Source organism: Mus caroli, unplaced genomic scaffold (genome assembly GCF_978045245.1).
Source record: "Mus caroli unplaced genomic scaffold, Mus_caroli_1 scaffold_7, whole genome shotgun sequence".
NCBI classification, from domain to species: domain Eukaryota; kingdom Metazoa; phylum Chordata; class Mammalia; order Rodentia; family Muridae; genus Mus; species Mus caroli.
The window spans coordinates 3,624,085-3,645,000 of NW_028227262.1; the positions used below are offsets into that span (position 1 = coordinate 3,624,085).

The 20,916-nt window shown below is 44.8% G+C and overlaps 1 protein-coding gene across 1 annotated transcript in view; it reads right to left on the reverse strand.

Moving 5' to 3' along the window:
- Positions 1 to 789: 789 nt before the first annotated feature.
- Positions 790 to 20,916, reverse strand: part of Sspn (sarcospan) — a 31,516-nt gene continuing 11,389 nt past the window's right edge. The window contains exons 2-3 of the mRNA XM_021165662.3: positions 10,476 to 10,562; positions 790 to 4,940 (exon numbers count right to left, since the gene is read on the reverse strand). Coding sequence (XP_021021321.1) covers positions 4,575 to 4,940; positions 10,476 to 10,562 — 453 coding nt within the window. The 3' untranslated portion in view covers positions 790 to 4,574. The remainder of the gene's footprint in view (positions 4,941 to 10,475; positions 10,563 to 20,916) is intronic.

The window sequence follows — 20,916 nt, forward strand, 5'->3', positions numbered from 1 at the left end:
GGCATCCCAGGTGCCCCTCAAAGATTCCCTCCAGCTAGTGTTCTACCTAGGGACCAATTACAACCTTGACCTCTACCCTAATGTGAAGTGTGAGATACAGACTGCCTGGACTAAATCAGTGTTACTGTGTGCTGCTTCTTGTCTATTCCCAGGCCAGTTTTCTTTTGTTTTGTTTTTTTGTTTTGACTTGTTTTTTTTTTTATTTAATTTTTTTCTAAATCACATTTTTTTAAGTTAGCAAAGAATATGTTTCATTATGATAATTTAAAAATACATATTTTGCTCTAATTCATGCTGATCTCACCTTTGCCTTTCCCCTGTCCCGGGCTTGCCTTCTCCTGGTCCTCTTGCCTTTCCCTATAAGCCTCTCTTCCCTTTCCAGTCACCACGTTCATTCCCCCCTTCCCCTTCCCCTCTCCCTCCTCATTAAGAGCTCTCCCTTTTCCCTATAGTCCTCTTTGAAGTTTAGTAAGACACACACACTCTCTCACACATAAACACATACACACACACACACTCAGACACACACACTCACACACACTCACACACATAAACACATACACACTCACACACACACACATAAACACATACACACAAAGTTCTAGTCTCCACACACATGAGGAAACATACAAGACCGGTTTTGCTGAACCTGGCTTATTTCACTTCACATAATAGTCTGAGGTTGGTTTCTACGCCGTGTTTCAGAAGCAAACACTAACCGGAGAGATTTTACATATACAAGTTCACGTGCACCACCTGGTCAATTTAAAACATACTCAACACCATGTCTTCGTGGATTATGAAAAGTTTATTAATAAAGGAAACACACACCCTTCAAAAATAACCACCTCACATGTGTAGAAACACTCCATCTTCTACTCTCGATTTGATCAAGGCCAGGAAAGGCGGTTGCAGCACCGTATGCAGACTCGTAGTTCTGAGAGGGGCAGTGCTCATTTGAGACAGGAAAATGAGAAGACAGGAATTCATTTCAGTGGCTTACACACTAAGCAGCTGGCCATCAGAGAGGCTGAACTTGCACTGTACCATTAAAGCACATTCAGGGGTAACGAGAGGAAACTCCAGTGGCACAGTTATAGGAAGGTGATCACGCAGTGACAGTGCAGAGATCATCACCAGGAAATATGAAGACACAGTTCATGTTTGCAAATGGTGGACAGCTTTCAAGGTCATTTCTAATCGTCTTTCAGTGGCCCCTCTATAGTTGCCCCTCCTAATATCCTTTGATGGCTTTAATGAAGACTCTACTACAATTTCATAAATATGCCCCAGATATAATGCACACAGAAGTGAAGGAGTATCAGGAGATCCTCATGTCTTGGATGTGAATAGAAAAACATATAGAATGGAGTGTCGTCGCTGTAGGAACACACTGGAAGGCACTCAGAAGAGAATATCTGAGCTCTCAATCCAAAGAGGAGGACATAAGGCCTGCTACTAGACGACAGTTTCTAGGGCTTTGGAGTAGCTACAGTTTAGGCATGGCTCCAAGGTGCTGCCTACACCAATTTGGATGGAGCTCGGAGTCACAGACAAAGGTCACAAAAAGACACAGACCGGTTGAGTGGGCTCAGTTACAGTCTGAACACCCAGGTGGCCGTACTCCTAATCCAAGTACTGCCAAGTCCTGGCCGTTTCTCCTCTTTGAAAAGTCTTGATTCATTGAATTCTCCTGAAGGAGGCTGGGGGCGGAAGGGCTTTGCAAACCTCTCTGTTCTACAGTTTGGAAGGCACAAGGCACAGTCACCGTTCCGTTCTGGCTCTGCGACAGATTTGAAGTGTAACATTTTGCTAAGTGAGAAGCTGTGTGCCTGCTCCTTCTCTGTTGCCCTTACTGAAGCTTCAATATTTGCAAAACATAACGTCAAAATATTTCAGATCCAGCCCAAAGTCATTTGTTACTCTATCATGCAGCACAGTCCTTACTACACCAGCGTATCGTAAGCTACTAGCACAGGGTCCTGTCATCCAGCTCTGTTCCTTCTGTTCACTTACAATGCTTCCTCCTCTTTGGGAAGTTAATAATTTGATCACAATAGTAAAATCCCCATCTTATGCAGACAGAATATTGTAAGCTGAAACCACCCCAACCCTTGGTTGTGTTAGAAAGTAAGAAACCCGCAAGCTAAAATCGCTCTACCCTTTAAACTGCCCCCGTGAGTCGTTTGTAAAGCACAGAGCAACTTAACTGTGTGGGGGGATCTTAATTTTTTTCATTTAAAAAACCTGTTGAGTTTGTTGGACAAAGGCATTCTGTGTGTGCTTCCAGCAGGGCTGGGTGCACAGTAACAGGCGTGAAAACAGCGTCACTTTGAAAGGACAGCCCGTGACATCCTGGATTCTCTACCGTGTACCATGTTTTATAGAACACTATCACGAGTCAGCGTGAGATTGGTTACTCTTAACTGTGTGTGTGCATTCATGGGAAGGCCAGGGGCCAGCTATCCACTCTGGGTTATTTTTAGTGTTGGTTTTTTTCTTGAGACAAACTCTCTCATCATGGACCGGAAGTTAATCACTCCACTAAAGATGGCTAGTGAAGGAGCCCCAGGGATCTGCCTGTCTCTGCCTCTGCAATGTCAGGATCACAGCACACACCTGTGCCTGGCCATTTTACATGAGATCAGGTTCTTACTGGGATGGCAAGGACTTTGATAACTGAGCTATCTCCACAGCCCGGAGCTGGTTATTCTTAACAAACACTAAAGGTTTCCTGGGTTAGTACCAGGAAGCTTAGTGTTGCATTTTTGCAAATTTTTGCAAAATTGCAAATTCATGCAATTTTGTCTGAAAGCAGTCCTTTTTTTCTTGTTTTTGTTTGTTTAGTTTTGTTTTTTTCAAGACAGGGTTTCTCTGTCTGCTCTGGCTGTCCTAGAACTTTCTTTGTAGACCAGGCTAGCCTTCAACTCACAGAAACACACCTGCCTCTACTTCCCAAGTGCTGGGATTAAAGGCATGTGCCGCCGCCACCCCATTCCTTTGGTGGAATTTTACCCAATTACATAGCAATGTCTGTCTTAACCAAGTACCATGTCTTAAGTCTAAACTGAGACTGAATACCCTAACTGCGGACGTATCACCCAAACAGGGACTTTGAGACATTCTGTCTCTAGGTCTAACTGTAAAAGCCATCATTACTAGGATTTCACAGAAGTCCATGTGTATGACAGGACTTAACCGTAGTACCCAATCCCATCAAAGGTACTTGGTGGTCAAGGGAGATACTTTTCAACATATCACAAATGTGTTATTAATATAAGCATTTCCTGGGGGGTGGGCAGGGGACTGGAGGGGGGGAGTGTATTGGGGACTTTTTGGATAGCATTGGAAATGTAATTGAGGAAATTACCTAATTAAAAAAAAATCAAAAAAAAATATAAGCATTTCCTATGATAAATGCTCTTGGTTATTCTTTTCCTCTGAGAGTGTTTTAATGTTTTACAAGATCATTTTTTGCAGTGGTTGATTTCCAGGAAAGTGGATCTTCAGCCATCTTCCCTTGTGGCTGTAATTTTTCCTAACACCAACGGTGCTGCCTAAGAACAGCCAGAGCTCATTAAACAGAATCCTGAGCATAATTATAATGAACAATTAGCTGGAAATTAGTCTTAATGATTTGTTTTAGATGACAGACTAGAGGCATAATATAATTATTTTTAAACTTTCCTCGTCGTTAAGAATGCAACAGCACCACCTTTCAATTATGGTGAATCAGACCTCACGGAGGCTGCAGCCCACTCGTGGATCGGAGCTAAGGCAACCGGAAGTCTGCACCCCACCCCAGGTGTTCAGAATCACTCAGCCTTCCTGTTCAACTAGTTTTTTTTTAAAAAGCCATTTCATACCTTGAAGACATCTCCACTGTGAAAACATAAAAGCACTCAACTGAGATCCAGCTTTCCTTAGACCTTTCCCAAGACTCCACGGGGATAATGGCAGGTGGTAGAGGAGCCAGAAGACTCTAGAGTTTACGGAGTGGCCTGTGATGCCAGTTCACACCATCGCACTGGACTAACCGGAAGGCGGAGGAGGGTGAGGATGTAAGGGCGGCAGCGATAAGCACCAGAGCTAGCACCGGCTCTAGGTCATCTGTTCCTTGTCTGTTGTTCTTTTCCTTTCGGTGTTCACCAAGTCAATTTGAATCTTGTTTCTCATTAGAACTTTAGAAATAGGTTAGATTTTCTAAATTACGTGTGTGTGCATGCGTGTGCACCCAATGTCCCCGGAGCTGGAGGTACAGGTAACTGTGAGCCACTGAACTTGGGCTCCGGAACTGAACTTAAAGTCGAGTCCTCCGCAAGAGCAGTAAGTCCTCTTTTCTTGTAAGCCGTCTCTCCACCCCTGTCCTCACAAGAAGTTTGTAAAAAGTACAGTAGAGATCCAAAAAACAAGTTGTTTTGTTTTCTGAAAAAAAAAAAATCTAAAAATACACATTTAGAGAATGAAAAAGTATTCGTTGTCAAAAGTTTGCCTTTACAAAATTGTGGTTTTTTTCACCTTGCCTAGTCAGTGGGTGTGCTGTTTCTGAGCTTGCCTCCCTCTGAGCCAACCTGTTAGGCCTTTGGTTGCTGGCCATCAGAAGCCATCAGGGAGCGTAGCCCAACACCCACATAAAAGACCTGGTACCTGTGTTTCCACATCACAAAGCAAGCCAGCAAGCACACGAGGCCACAGACCAGGTTTAGGACCATCTGGATGATTAAGAACAATTTGAAAGTGCCAGTGACGCTGGTACAGTCAGTCACATCCCTGTAAACAAAGGCCCTGCTGAGCGGCTCCGAGGAAGGCAGCTTACACTGGCAAGAATCCAGGGAGGTCTCGCAGGTAAACTGTGCAAGAAGGGAGTAGTGGTGGGCGGCAAAGGCCACAGCCAGCATGCAGACCATCAGGCCGAGGGCACTCAACAGGAAGTAGAATACCTGCAAGAGAGAAGAAACGCTTCCTGTTAGAGAGAGGACTGGCCAACCCTGTTTGACTGAGTTCTCCCAGGCAAGGGCCATTCTCTTCTCAAAACCTAACAACCAAAACCAAGGATATTGTGTCCCGCTGTTTAGTTAAATCACTGACTTTTGCAACAGGGTACCCCAGGCTGACCCCGAACTATCTCTATAGCTGAGGATGATCTTGAATTCCCAATCCTCCTGCCTCGAGTGCTCAAGTGCTGGGATTATAGGTGTGTGCCACCATGCCAGTTTGAGTCATTTATTGAGAAACAGTTCTTAACCCTTTGTCATACAGAGCTGGCCTTTCCCATGGATTGCAATGACCTGTTAGTTTACCTGTGGACTGTTTATGTCTGGATTTAGCAAGTAACATAAACGAATCCCAAACAAGCCCCCTCTCCCAGAGGGCACCCCACATTTATCTTTTAAATTGAGAAATGCCAGCCAAGGGGTGTAAACAAGATATGAAAGCAAAAAACTCTTTTCTGTAATGAAAACACTTGTTGGTCAAAATTATTACAAATCAATCAACTAAGGATGAGGGTTGATGAAAAACAGGACATGCTCGATGTGGCAGCCACTGCACTATAGCCATGATAGTCAAGACCCCTAAGCAAGAGGCCTCTGGGAGGAAAACAAAATACGGCTGTAGAAGGTAGACAACTCAGCCCGCTTGTTAGCTCTGGAACTGGTCATGCCTGGTTACAGTTCTAACTGCTGCCAAGGGATTGCGGACTCTCCATAAACATCTCTGTTTTCATTTACTTATGTCTGGAACACTGAGAGCAAAAGTTTAGGTTCTCAGTGACACAGCCACAATAAGATCCACTGTATATATAGCACAAGAGATGCTCTTGTAACTGGGCTCACAAGACCTCTTACTGGTCCACCTGCACGAGGTCCAGATAAAGACCAGTCCCACAGACTTTGGAACTATTGTCTAAAGTTTATAGGGCAAGATTTATGCTGCCATTGAGACAGAAGCTACCCCTTACCGGCAGCAGTTCTGCTGTGTGGCCAAGGCCAGTCCTGAACTTATGATCGTCCTGTCTCCTCCCACCAAGTGCTGGGATTTCAGGTAGATGCCACCATGCCCGACCGAAACATCTTATGTCTTAGAAACACAACAGGAATAATTTGTATTTGACATATTTAGTGTTCCTAGGAGGGGAAGATTTAGATAAATGCAAAATGGCAGCGTTATAAAATTGAGAAAGGATTTATGTAATTTGCGATATTAAAAGGACTGCTTTGCGCCCATCCCCAGAGCACTCAGTGACTATATTTTATGTAGAGGTGGGGTGTTTAGACTTTAAAATATGGTCTTATTGTGTAAGGCTAATGGGCTAGAATATTGAAAAATATTACGGATTATTCTGAAACATTTGAGATTGGTGATTGAATTTAAATTCCTGGTATGAAAAGCTGGTTTGTGCTGGCCACAGGCAACTGCTAGCAGGAGAGATCCAGTAAAAGTGGTCGTTACCCTCCAGGTTGTCATCCTCGTAGTACATGAGCCCTAAGTTGAGCTTTTACCACACCATTTTTAGCTTTGGGTTTTGGCGACTAGCAGATAGACCATGTGACTGCTCTCCTATCTACTGCACACCCTGCTACATGCACATAAGCACAGTCACACCCAGATACACATGTGTGCCCTTAAACTGCAGCTATTCATAATGCTTACCATTGGCCAAGTTCACTTACTGACAAAAAGAAGTTTGTCTATCTTAAAGAAAATAGTGCTGGCAAGGTGGCTCAGTGGGTAAAGATTCCCGCCACCAAGTCTGATGACCTGAGTTCAATACCCACATGGTAGAAGGAAAGAACCAACTCCCTGCAGGATGCCCCCTCAGCTCTACACACACATACCATAGCATACAGACACACAAAAAATAAATGAATAATAAAGTATAATTTAAAAACAATTAAATGATAACATTTTGACTCAAACCTTGATTTGCCAAAGGCCATGTAACAAGTACATAACCATGAGAACATGAGCCAGTGATCCAGGCCACCTAAATTAAAGCTCAACTCCCCATTGCTCCCGGGAGAGGGGGAGCACTCCCCAGTGCTCCCAGGGAGGGGGAGCACTCCCAAGTGCTCCTGTGGGGGGAGCACTCCCCAGTGCTCCTGTGGGGGGAGCACTCCCCAGTGCTCCTGGGGGAGGGGGGAGCACATCCAGTGCTCCCTGGGGAGGGGGGCACTCCCCAGTGCTCCCGGGGGAGAGGGAAGCACATCCAGTGCACATATTAAGCAGTGTTTCTTTACTTGTAAATTTGGGATGTTACCTATAACTCTGACTTTACATTGTCATTACAAGGATAGAGACCTGCCATCTCTGAAGGGCACAGGAGCCCTTGCTGGCTGTTTGTGAGGAATACTGCCATGTCTAGGATTCTTCTTCCCGCAGGATGGTGCCTATTTGTTCTCTGTCGTGTGGGAGGAACAACACAGACTTGGCTTGCAGAAGGTTGTAAACATTAAGACAAACACAGAGGTTGCTTAATTGTGTTCTCGCTCCTTAACTGTACAGAACCCGGCAGCTCAAGGACAGAAGAAAAGAACACACATCCCTTAGCAAAGTGACATCTCACACTCAGTGACTCTCAGCGTCAGGCAAGCTTGCCTGTCAGGTCACAGACACTCAGGCCTGCTGGTGGCACCTGGTGGCACCTTCCTTTCTAGATCTTAAGTCTGACAGCAACAGGCTCCTGTAGTAAAGCCCATAATTTAAAACCAAGAGTGTTGTTTTGCCCACATGACAAGAATAAACAATCAACGAAGGCAGGCATGTAGAGTCACCTTGGGACCTTGACAGCAGCCTGTGTGGGTGTCCCTGCAGAACATCCCTGGAGGCCAGCTCTGTGCTTATGTAACCCCCAGGCTTTCTCCTGCCCTGCTGTAATTGGAACCCGCTGTGGCTTTCCCAGTTGGTGGCTCTGGGAGGAGGGGGGTTCTGTTTCGATGTAATGATCTCCCCCTTAGCCAGAATGGTAAGGCCTGCTGCTGCTGGGGAAATGGCTGCCACAGAGCAGCCCAAGGAAATGCCAGCAAGGTGTCTGCAGGCACATGACCTTCAAGGGCTCAACAAATGCACAAGAACCCTCAGAAAAGGGGGAAACACCTAGAAGGACAGACAGGAGGGTCCGCACCCAGTGACCCACCAGGCCCAGAGGCAGAGTCCTGGGAGAAACAGGAAAGTTCTGGTGGTCTCTGGAGTCTGAGAGCGGGGGGGGGGGGGGGGGGCAGACAGACAGACAGACAGAGATAAAGACAGAGAGAACAGAACAGTCCATCACCATAACACGCTGGCTTGCCCTGTCTATCCAGGTACCCAATAAATTCTCCATAAAAAGCTTAGGCCAAGGTGAGCAGGGGTAGAGGGCTAAAATGCAGCCATGCAGAGCTGAGTCCCACCTAAAGGCCCCTTTCATCCACCATGAAACACAGTGGAAAGCTCAGGGGACATCCACTCTGCCCTGTTGGAGCCCAGATACCACAGAGAACGTCTGGGATTGCTGGCAGCTGCCTGGCTGAAGGTCACCCTCAGGAGCAGATAAAGAGTTCCCTCTCTGTCAGTGTCTGTCATGGGTGAAGGAAGGATAGAACTAATGAGGTCTTCTCTGTGGGGTTCTGAAGCCTGCCTGGCACCGACAGTTGCCTTGCTTCTTTCTTTTCTTTCCCCATCTCCTTTTTATTTTATTTTATTTTATTTATTTATTTTAAGGTACAGATGTTGAGAGGCCTGCTGGGGTCTCACTGAAAGTGAAGCAAGGGGAGAGGCCTGAGTGCTCTCCATGACTGGAGAGAAATCCAGGTGGGAATGGTTCCCTTTTCTGCATCAATCTCCTGAGACTTGGCATGCTATTTCCTACAAGGTTTTTAGCTTTCTTTTTATTTTTTATTTCTCTTTTCTCATCACCATGCCTTGTTATTTGCTCAACCTCACCAAAAAGAAGTCTGAGCTGATGTCTGTTCCCTTATTGTTTCTTCTAAAAAAAAAAAAAAAAAAAAAAAAGACCTAAGACTTCATATCTAAAAGGTGAATTTCAGGGCTGGAGAGGTGGTTCAGGCATTGAGAGCACTTGCTGTTCTTCCAGAGGACCCAAGTTCAGTTCCCCATACCCACATGGTGGCTCACAATTATCTGTTAAAAAGTGTGAGCACGTTGCTTTTTATACCACTATCTTTGAGGATATAACCTCTTCCTCCTCCTCCTTCCTCTTCCTCCTTCTTCTTCCTCTTCCTCCTTCCTCTTCCTTCTTCCTCCTTCCTCCTCCTCCTTCCTCTTCCTCCTTCCTCTTCCTCCTTCCTCTTCCTCTTCCTTCCCCTCTTCCTCCTCCTCTTCCTCCTCCTCCTCCTGACAGGATCCCATGATGTGGTTTTGCTGGCCTTCAACTCAGTATGCTGTTGAGGCTGGCCTTGAACTTTGAATTTCTGATCCTCCTGCTTCCTACTTCCTGAGTGGTGAGCTCACAGCCATGTACAACCATGCCTTATTTATTTGGTGCTGGGGTCAACTCTAGGGTTTTATCCATGCTAGGCAACCACTCTGCCAGCTGAGCTATATCTCCATAATTTAAGAACATCCCATTTTTTTTATCTTTGTGATTTTAAAATGGCATTACTGATTTATTCTTGGGCTTCATGTCTCTGGTTTTAGGAAGCAAAGACTATGCCAAGAAGAAAGTCAACTACGGATGGAGAAGAGGAACATACAGAACACTCGTGCCATGCTGGACTCTGGTGCCAAGGGAACCTCCCAGCCAGGACCGCTCAGTCCATCTTATGCGTCCCACTCCGAGCAGTATCTAAGTCTCTCTCTACCCCTGAATGGCTGTATAAGTGTCTCCCTACCTCTGAGCGGGTGTCTTAATCTCTCTCCACCTCTGAGGGAGTGTCTAAGACTCTTCCTACCTCTGAGGGGATGACTAAGCCTCTCCCCACCTCTGAAGGGTGACACTCCAAGGCTCTCCTTTTGTGTAGTGTGATGCTATGTTCCTGAAAATATTGCAACCAAATGCACTGCTCCCGACAGACAGAAGTTCATAGCAATGGAAGGCATACAACAGCCAAGCCACGCATAGCCTAGCCATTTCCCTCATAAGCAGTGCCCGCTGGACACACCCAGTGAACCCTTTCTGCCTTGGCTCTCCCACCTACAAGGGGACAGACACTCAGACTGTTTTATTTGTTGAGATATTCCAAATACCCCAAGATTTAGAAATGGGCACCCAGAGAGACACAGTTCTCTGGCCAAGTCTTTTGTTGAACTGCTCAATATTTGTTATGGGGGCATTAAAGGTCCTACTTCATGTGCTGTAGGCCAACACAACACATGGAAGTTAATTACAAGGCCTAGCATTACCTCTATGACTGGACCAATGCCCTCCTAGAACATGTTTTTTCTGTCTGAAAATGGAGTTTCTGGAGTCATTAAATAAGTAGCACCTCTCTTGTTTGCAATCAGATTCTTTTCTATGAAAGCAGGAGAAACAACTTTACCTTCATAGAAAACTGGACACATGTCCTCTCGTCAACTTGGTATGAGACACAAAGCATGAACAGTCCAAGGTAGGCCACCACGCAGACCTGCAGAGGGAACACAGGACACAAACATGACTGGGCACCAGGACGCCAGCCGCACACAGCTCAGTGTCCCCCACAGTGCCACCTCTGTTGCCAAGCCCTTCATTCTGCTCATGATTTATGTTTCTCTCAACCTGTGAGACACAACTTCAAAGATGCATTGTTTGTGTGCCCGTGTGTGGGTATGTGTACATGAGTGTAGTGTCCTCAGAGGCCTGAAGATGGCGTCAGATCTCCCAGAGCTGGAATTGCAGGCAGTTGTAAACCAAACCATCCATCATGGGTCGGATGCTGGGACCTGCACTCAGATCCTGTGCGTGAGCAGTAGACCTCTAGCCCAATGGGACATGGCTTTAAAATAGTAAAGCCATTGTTCTCACCAGTATTTATTAAGTTCCTCTGTATTCCAGGGAGTATAAAAGATAGTTCGAGCATATACAATGATACATAAAATTTAATCTATTTGATTAGTGTATGTGCAATAGAGGCCAGAATAAGTTCACACACTACTCTAAGTCAGGGCATTATTGGCTACATGCCATTCAGAGGATTTTGAAAGGTTAAAGGAATTAAGTCTAATAGGAAAATATAGAAGGTTTGCTTTAAAAAGAAGGCTTGAAACAGCCTAATAACAGCAAGAGGCACCAGCAGCAGCCGCTGGAGCTCCTCCAAGGGCTTTCCATGTCTTCCTTCGTGCCATGTCACAGAGCCCTATAAGGCAGGTATCTTATGATCCCATGTTATTAGAGATGGAAGGGAAGGCAGGGAACCATACTGCAGGTCCAGGGCACACAGCAGGCAGCCTAATGAAGGCAGATGCAGCAGCAATAGCCCAGCAATGAGACAGTGCAGAGCAGGTTAGTGAAACAGATAGACCCACAGTAGAACTGTAACAAGGCATAGAGTAGAAAAGACAGGGTGGAGATACAGCACACGGCACTGATGAAGAGATGGCTTGGCTCTCCAGCAGGGAGTGGCATGGCCTCAGACACATTTCAGGAAAGTAGAGACATCTGGTGACATGGTAAGGACACTGAGATACTATTTCACCAATCTGAACAAGATTAATCTATTAGGAGTCTGGGTCTGGTAGCCGTGACTGTAATGTCAATAACTCTGGAGGCTGAGGCAGGAGGATCACTGTAAGTTCCAGATGATTGTTTGTTTGTTTGTTTGTTTGTTTGTTTGTTTGAAACGGGTTCTCTGTGTAGCCCTGGACATCTTAGAACAAGCTCTATAGACCAGGCTGGCCTCGAACTCTCAGAGATCTGCTGCCTTTTCCTCTCACGTGCTAGGATTAAAGGCATGTACCACCATGCCCAGCTCAAATGACATCTCTAACGAAGCACATCACTGGAATCACAAGCATGCTGCTCTGAAGAGATGTGAATGGGAAATAAAGCAGGACTGAGGGAGGTGACGCTGTACCACAGAACCCGGTGCCCAGTACCCACCACGGCAACAGTGGGTGAGACACACTGTGTTCCCATGCTTTTAAGGCAGGGAGCAGGTTCTTCTTAAACCTATTCACCCTTTACCATCACTGCCCCTCCCACTCCAGTGACACCTCCCCCCCCTTTCTCTTCCCAACCAGCCCCACTTTTATTTTCAAGTCTTTAAATACATTTTCAAACAAGCCAATGGACACCCATTTGACAAGGTTGCGGGGCTTCACTACATATCCCCACTCAGAAGGATCGAAGCAAAGGAACAAAGACCTTGTTTTGTTCAGCAGCAGCGAGCCAGACAGAATGTTCTAAACTTACTTCTGTCATATCCTGAAGCATATGCCTGGGCTCTCTCCTCAGCTTCTGTCAGCAGGATCATGACTTTCCCCCACGTAATTGTCTTTGTCCCTGGAGGCTGCCGGGCTGAAATCTCAGTTGCGAGAATTCTCTCCTTCTTGTTATAAGACACGTACACTCAGAAGATCGAGACTGACTGACTGTTCCTCCACCCCAACAGAAAGCCCCTTCCATTAGCTGACACTCTGTGTCCACTTCACTAGACCTGACCTCCAGCAAGAAACAATGTAGCATAGCAATGCCCAGCCACATTCAACAACACGCTGCTTGTCCTTCCACTGAACTTACACAGTCTGTGCTGTACTGTTCTGTGCCTCTGGGAACTGAGAGATGAAAACCACAGCCTCACTCTGAGACTGACCCAGCCTTCCAGAGAGGCTGCAGTACAGGGGAGGTGTGAACAGCATGTCCGCTGTGGGATGCACAGATGGTAGAACTGACCTGACAGAGGCTGGGAGAAGATCCACAGAGGAAGATGGTTTTGATATGCTTGTCACGTACCTATATGAAGCCACTAAAATTGTAGGAAATACTGGCCCAACTACAGAGCCTTGGGAAAATAGAAAAAAAACTCCAAGTTACCCACTTTGGACAAAAAGTACTTCAAATATACTTCTAGCTAGCTCAGCATATATTAATGTTAGTCTACATAGGGTGAAGTTCTTATAACCTTGCATGATTAACAGGGTTTTTTCTCTTTATTGATAGCATGTACAAGGATATTCTAGAAAAATCATATTTATTAAATACCTCACACTGGAAGCTTTATGGCCATAGGGAAAGAAAAAAGAGTTCTCATGCCAGACTGAAGGAAGGGCCTGCTTCCTGAGCTGGCAGGATGTGGGCATGCCCAGAGAAGACAGGGTGCTCCGGCTTTCAGGCAATGAAGGGAAGGGCATGCTAATGCATGAATCTCCTGGAATGGGGCCATAGCTCACTTCACATCCGTGAGAGGAAGTCCACAGAACATGGAGTGGACATTAGTGAGGTATTTAAGAAGTTACTTGATGGACCAGACAAAGGTCCAGGTGGGCCAGGTGCTATCACACTGCACAAAGCCCACAAAGACACAAAGCCTGAACATCAGTGCCAAGAAGCAACTGGGCCTATGTCACTGAACATTTGAGGAGATCACATCACCAACTTTATTGATAAGAAAATCTTGAAGTATTCTTTTGAATGAAAGGAGCAAAGGAAACATTGTAACCTACTTTCAGACATGTGCATCTACAAGTTCTTTGCTTCTAAACCCCTCAATCTGTAGAAAGATTGTCCGTACAGGGTTGGGTCTACACTACCTCTTGTGAGCTGTAGAGCTAAGCAGGGCTAGAACAATCTCAATGTCAAGTCTGTTTCTAGAAACAGGGGTCCTGGGTCTTGCTACATAGTGGCTTTGCCTATTTGACCTAATGGACGGCAGAGATGCCTGGTAAGGAATTCTGAGCAGGAGGGAGAACCAACTCCGTGAGATGTTTGTATAAATGATTTCCCAAAATAGTCTGCAAAAATGGGAAATATTATCATTTCTTTCTCTCAGTGTGTATTTATAGTCTGGCCTTGTGACAGTCTCACTACCTCAACTTACTTGTTTCCTTCTTCCCGTTGTTGACAGAGTTGCTATACAGGGTTGTTGGGGGATACAACCTTCTCCTGCCAAATACCATTCATTATTCCCCTTGCCTCCTCAGCCCCATCGATCACTTGTGAACTGGAAACGTGACTCTATTTCTGTAAGTATTGGATGCAAAGTGCTTTCATCCAATCAATATTGTAACAAGAGGAACTTAACCTCCGTCTACGGTCATGAAGTCAATGGACCACCCATGGGACCAGAGGCACTGATTTTTCCCTGCATTTTCTTGAAGAAAATCTCTACGGATAGTCACCCGCATCTGATGATCTAAGATAAACTCTTCAGAGTCATTTTCAACAACTGATAAATGTACTGTAGTCTATCAGTGTGATGTGGTCTGACTCAAAAGAACTGTTAGCATATACTGTGCCAGAATAATAAATAATAAGAAACAGCAAAAGAGCTATTAGCATTGCTTACTGGATCAAGATTTCAGGGTCACAGGGGACATGTCAACATGGCTGTAGGGTCTTTCCTGCTCCATTCTTCTTGCCCCTTCCTCATTAGACAAGGCTGAGAAGGTTCAGAATCACCTTACAGATTGGTCCCATCTTTATGATTTAAGATTCGATAGGTCTAGAGTTAAGACCCAGAATCTGTATCCCTGAAAAATCCCAAGGTTGCTGCTGCTGCTGGTCCTGGGCCCATATCCTGAGAAGAACAGATCGAAGCAAAAACACAGCCCCTTAGTGCCTGTGTTGGATCTGTCAGGATGATGGGACATGGTATAGAGCCATTTCATGAGGAGTGAAAACAGATGTGTTATCAATGTCCACTTACAGTGTGTTCAGCCCAATGTGGAAATCTTTACATATATTTCTTCCCCTCTGAGACTTTGGAATGCAAAAGGTTAGGCGTACATTTACTGCAGGATGAATTTTTAATATTCATAATGTATACACAATAAAAGTGTTGGCGCCACGAGACAAGTTAGTGCTTCATAATGTAAGAATCCTTAAAATCAAAGGCAGAGCCCCTCTGTCTTCATTGCTACTTAAACACAACCTCACTCCAGAGCTTGCAGCCTCCACGTTCTGGAAGGTTCTGAGAGTATATCTCTGAATTACTATCATGTGTAGCATGTTATCCTGATACATGGGCTGGTTACTGCCAACACAACCAAAGTCAAAAATTCCTTTCCAAAACTGGACCACATCTTCAGGGGTATGGCATCTCAGAACTGCTCGCCACATTCAGTCATTTCCATGCAGTAAATCCTACCATGGCAGATTCCAGAGTGCTGAACTGAGGCTGCCGAGCGAGAGGTGCCTGCCCACAGCCTTCATGAGACAGCTTCATGACCTAGCTGCCATACTGCTCCCACCGCATCTCCTGCCTCTACACTCCGTCTGTTCACCCAGTGAGGTTGGTTTATTACTATATTTGGCAAATTAAGCTCTACTAGCTGCTTAGAATCTCTGCAATCAGCACAGAGACTCAGTACAGAGGAACCCAGGAGAGAGCAAAAGAGAAAGACCACCACACACTCTGCTCCACCTTTATCTATGAGAGACATAAGGACCCCATTAGATGCTAAAGACAACAGACAGTATCTATCGATCTATCTATCTATCACTTATCTATCACTCATCCATCTACTTATCTATCTACCTACCTATCTATGCATGGCAAATATATATATATATATATATATATACACATATATATACATATATATATATATATCATGGCATCATATTAATCACAAAATATAAAACTTATAATAAACTATAAAAAAGTTATTAGTGTCAATACTCTAGTATGCCATTAGTAAATAAAATACTTATTTGAATATAAGCTCCATACTATAATGACAGTTGACGTGGTAGCCTGTACATCTGCTAAGTGGATAATTGGTGGGTAGTGTATATGACATGGAAACACTGAACAGCAGGATGACCCACATCCCCTTGTGAAATAAGCAGCCAATACCGTGCTCCCTTCCAACTGGTAAAAAGATCCTTTGTCCATTTCATAGTGTCAGAGTCTCTGAGATAGCTCTATCTTTTTAAATACGTGTATTTGTTAAAGATAAAGCTGTCAGGGTGCAGCTCTGAGCCACTGATGGACTTTCCTGACATCCCCCTGAAGACACGGTCCAATTTTGTTGGAAAGGATTTTTTATTTGGTTGTGTATGTGATAACCATCCCATGTATCAGGATGGCATGCCACACATGCTAAGAATTCAGAGATGCTCCCAGAACCTTCCAGAACGTGGAGGCGGCAAGAACAATGGGATTGTGACGGACAGCTTCTGTCTGTTATCATGGCCTCACTTTTCATTACAGATTTAGGTAGATGCACAATAACAAGGCACAGAAATAGGTCCTTCACCTTAGAATACACACAAGAAAGGAAAAATAACATCCAAAACCATGAAACACTGAGCCAGAGTTCCTTCAACAAGTGAGAACTGGCTGCTTGGTTCAGTTGAAAGTCATGTATGAGACTGTGCACGTGGTTACAGCGCTGCATGGTGGGAAAAGAGCTTGAATTTTGATTCCATCTCTTTACTGGTGAAGTACAGTCCCTACCTTCACCTGAGACAGAATCTCTTGAAACCCAGGCTGGTGATGTCACTATGTAGCTAGGACTGGCTTTGAACTCCCACCTTCCTGTCTTTACCTCCTGAGTGCCAGGGCTGCAAGCATGCACCACCATGCCTGGCTTTAACTGATTCTCCCTGTTCTCAGTTCCTCCATCTGCAAAAGGAAGTAGCAGTACTTTGTCCTGATGGTTAATCTGATGACTAATAGGAATGTAAAGAAGGCACCTGGGGTAATCCTTCTATACAGCCCAGCCTGAGGCCACTATTGATTGATGATATATCATTAGCTGGTGATTACTAATGCCATCATTACCATGGCTGTCGGAGATCAAGTTTATAGTCCATTAAGAAGTCCCAAATGTACTGCCAGGATAGCCAGGCTCAAAGTCGACACAGTTGGTTACATATACTGTGTCTTTTAATTAGTATCCATGTAAGTGGTCACTGGGCATGCTCTTGATATTTATATGAGGAAAAGTCCATGCCTGGATGATTTAACAATGGGCTGAGATCAAGCAATTTTCAATGCTAGGTACCTCAGTAAGCAAATGGTGCAAACTATCCCGTTTCTTTTGTTTGTTTTGTTGTTACTTTCCAGAGTTTCCCATAATCCAGGCTGGCCTCTAACTCACTCTGCAGCTAGCTGAATGTGACCTTGAACTCCTGATCCTCCTGCCTCTGCCTCCTAAGCGGTGGGTTCTCAAATGTGCACCACACCTGGCTTCTATTTCGCATTCACAAGCATCCTGGGAGGTCACTGTCAGTGGCTCTGCTTTATAGACAAGGAGCAGAAAACTCAATGAGAAGCCTGCCTTGGCAACCAATCAGACATCAGGGCACACTACCTGTCCCTGCCCCGACAGGGGCCACAGGATCTCCCGGGAGGAATCCTGGCAGCCAGTGGCACAGAGATCTGTGGAGCCAGCCAGCTCCTGCTCCTCCCTTGAATGACTGAGCCATGTGTGAAGCACTGGGGGTCCAAGTCAGCCAGGGAGACTCCGCATCTAGAACTCAATGGAGAAAGTAATTCTTGCTAAAGCGTAAACTGTTTTAAAGACTTTTAGGTAACGCCCGCCCGAGAACCTCAGCAGGTTTGTTTCCCATCTCATATGACCTCAGTCTCTCCCAGTGACTTACTCTGAAATCTGAGCTGAAAAAGAAAAATATACAAATAAACAAAATAAACAAAAAGCAAATAAACAAAAGCACCCTGTCACATCTTAGGCACGGTCTCACTCTGTTTAACAAGTGTTCACTGTGGCGCCACTGTGTACTACGGACTCTTGGAGGCTTTTAACTTGACAGTGAGGAGTCAGGACCCAAATCTCTACCTTGATAACCCTAAGGTATCCTTAAGTGTAAAGGGGCCCCGTGAGGCAGCAGTGACTGAGAACCACAGACAACCAAGAGCTCAACATTCAGCATTTGTGCTTGCACAGACATGCGTGCACATATACACCAGTGGAATTGCTTCTTACGTGGGTCTTGCTAGCTCCCTTCTTCATCAGCATAGATCCACTGCACATGACCAAGACCTCACAGCTACATATGTGACATGCATGGACCAAGGGCACAGGATGAAACATCCTGTTCGCCCGTGGTTCTGTGGTGAGAGGTGCCACCCAGCTAAAGAGGGAGGCTTAGCACTGTATCTGGCAGTTCTATCATGTCTAGGACATCAGTGAGGCCTGCTTCCTACGCTGCTGAAGGGATAGCATAGAGAGCTTAGCATAAACCCGGTGCATACAGGGCAGCTGATAAATAGCATCAGGCAAACAAATGAATCAATCCATTCATGCCATAGCCTAGCCTTCTGCAGGACGCACTTCTTAGACACCTCTCCACAATGTTGGCACAAACAGTTAGCAAACATCTGGTGACAAAAAACTTCTTTTTCTGCTTTGTTCTGTTTCGGCTATAGGGCCTGTTTATTACCACCTGCCCAGGAGATGCCAATCATAGTGACTGCAGTGTGCTTTGTATATTTCTAATTACCTGAGATAATGTCATAGAGGTGAGTGTGAATAAATGCTGAACAACAAACAAACTGCTCAATGAAAAAAATAGTTTCTGGCCATATCAGATCCAAAGTTAGTATTACTGTTTTGTTTTGTTTTGTTTTGTTTTGTTTTGTTTTGTTTGGAAACATAATAGTTTCAGCTGAACTTAGTGCACAAGACATTGGCAGAGGACAGAAATATCAGGAAACAGAGAGAAAGGCTGAAAACCAGCCTGAGGGCTCAAGGTTGAACCAAACAGGAAGAGACAGGAAGCATCCGGCACGGGCATTAAACTCAGGGCTTTAACTATAATCCTGAAAAAAGGGTCTCAGTTTCATAAATCAGGCTCAGAATATTGACTTCTATTCTATCACACACAAAGCTATATAGTGAAAGAATCGTCCAGCCAGGAACAGTTGCTAAGGTTTGTCTCATTTACATGGGACAGGACAGGAGGGCAGGCCACTCATTGTCATCTGCCTCCAGAAGCTGCAGTTGTAGAATGCCACCCATCTTATTCCTTAATTCTTAATTTCTTTAAAAAAAAATTCCTTGGAGCAGACACTGTCCAAGGGAAGGCCTGGCAGAGAAATCTCGAATTGCTTATGAAAGTCTGAGTTTTGGCCTATGGCCTTCAGCTTTGTATTTCCCCATCTTCCAGGGGGGCAGAGGGAATGCTTTAATATTTAGTTTGTAAAGTTGACAAGGTTTCATTGGCAAGGAGCTCACTATGTAGTAGAGGGTAGCCTTGAACTTTTTACCCTCTGGCCTGCTTCTCTCTCCCAAGTGCTGGGATTGCAGGTGTACACCACCACATCAGATATTTTATTACATTTAAAAGAAGCAAATATTAGAGATATAGGTCAAAATGTCTCTGTTAGAAGGCCAGTCCTAATGATAAATAATCCTACTGCTTTAAGTGTGTCCTCTCGGGGTCTAAAGAGAAAAGACTTCCAGAAGAACAGCCATGACAGCTTGAGTGGCATCCATTTAACCTCCTCTCTCCCATTCTGTCCTTAGTTCTTGTCATTTTGCCTTAAGGGTGTCTGTGTGACAGGCACATGGCTGAATTACAATAACTGCACACACTTTTCACAAATCAGTGTGCAAAGACATTGACATTAAACCAAGATTGATAATATGGCAATTTCCTTAAAATACAAAAGCCAACCTGGCCTCACCCAGGGATTTGTCAGATATAAATCTCTTGACAAAATAAATCGTGAGAACATTTTTGAGATTTTTTTTTTCTTAAAACTGAGTGATTCTTAAGGCAGCAAAGAGAAGTCACCTACTCTGCTGTGATCCAAGCTCTGATTGGCTGGGAACCTTGAGAGAACCTTTAAACCCAGTGGTGGCCCTGCCCCTTTCAGCCCTGGACCCTCAGTCCTACTCAGAAGCATGGGCTTCGTCATGACTTGACACTTCCAATAAGCACAACTGTTTCTTTTCTTCAGTATTTTCCACCAATGAGGCTCTGGAATGCGCACTGATGTGTTTAGCCAGATCTGTTACACAAGCTTTCAAGTGGGAAGGGAGAAATGACTGCCCTGTCCCTAGCACACAGCGCTGTGCAGGTGATGACTTGCCTTCTGTACGTGGTACACAATGATTCCTACAGAGCGGATGTAGATGAGATGAAATGTGCAAACTGGCTGGATCAGGGAGTGGGTGGGAGATCCCTAAATCCTATGGAAACTCGGAGTTTTCCTTGATGCTTCTGCCAAAGCGAGATTTCTGTAAAAGCTGGGAAGATGCTAGAGAACTGTCATTAGCCCCGACACCGATGTTTCCAAGCCTTGTCTGAAAGCCATTTTAAGTGAGTCATCACTGAAGCCAATGGGCTCTCTGGCTGGGTGTCTCTTGGGAAACCCCCATCTATCCCAGGCATCTTCTCTCAGTGTAACACAGATCTGTGTGTTTGGGCGAAGACTCATACTTCATAGGAACTACTGAGAAATTTTGCAGTTACATCCTCAAAAGACCAAATAAATACAGACAACAGGATCTCAAAGCAACAAAGTAGGTGATGGCTATAAACTAGGCTAAACACCCAGTGTCCTTTTCTTTCCTTATCTGCCAGGGGTAGAGCAAGGCCTTTGTCTAAAACCCAGCCCTACTTATTTATTATCTAAGCCATGTTCAAGTAAGTCCCCTACCCAAAAAAAAAAAAAAAAAAAAGTGACTTAACTCTGTATATACTAGGTCATTTGCTTCCAAAAACAGCAGTAAGTTTAAAAAAATAAAGTACTATATTCCTTTATGGAAAACTGTGACTCAGAAAGATCTGAAATTTAACAGTTGATTCAAAAAAGTACTATTTTGTATAATATCAAAGATTAAATTACACAAAAACTCCTTAGAAAACAC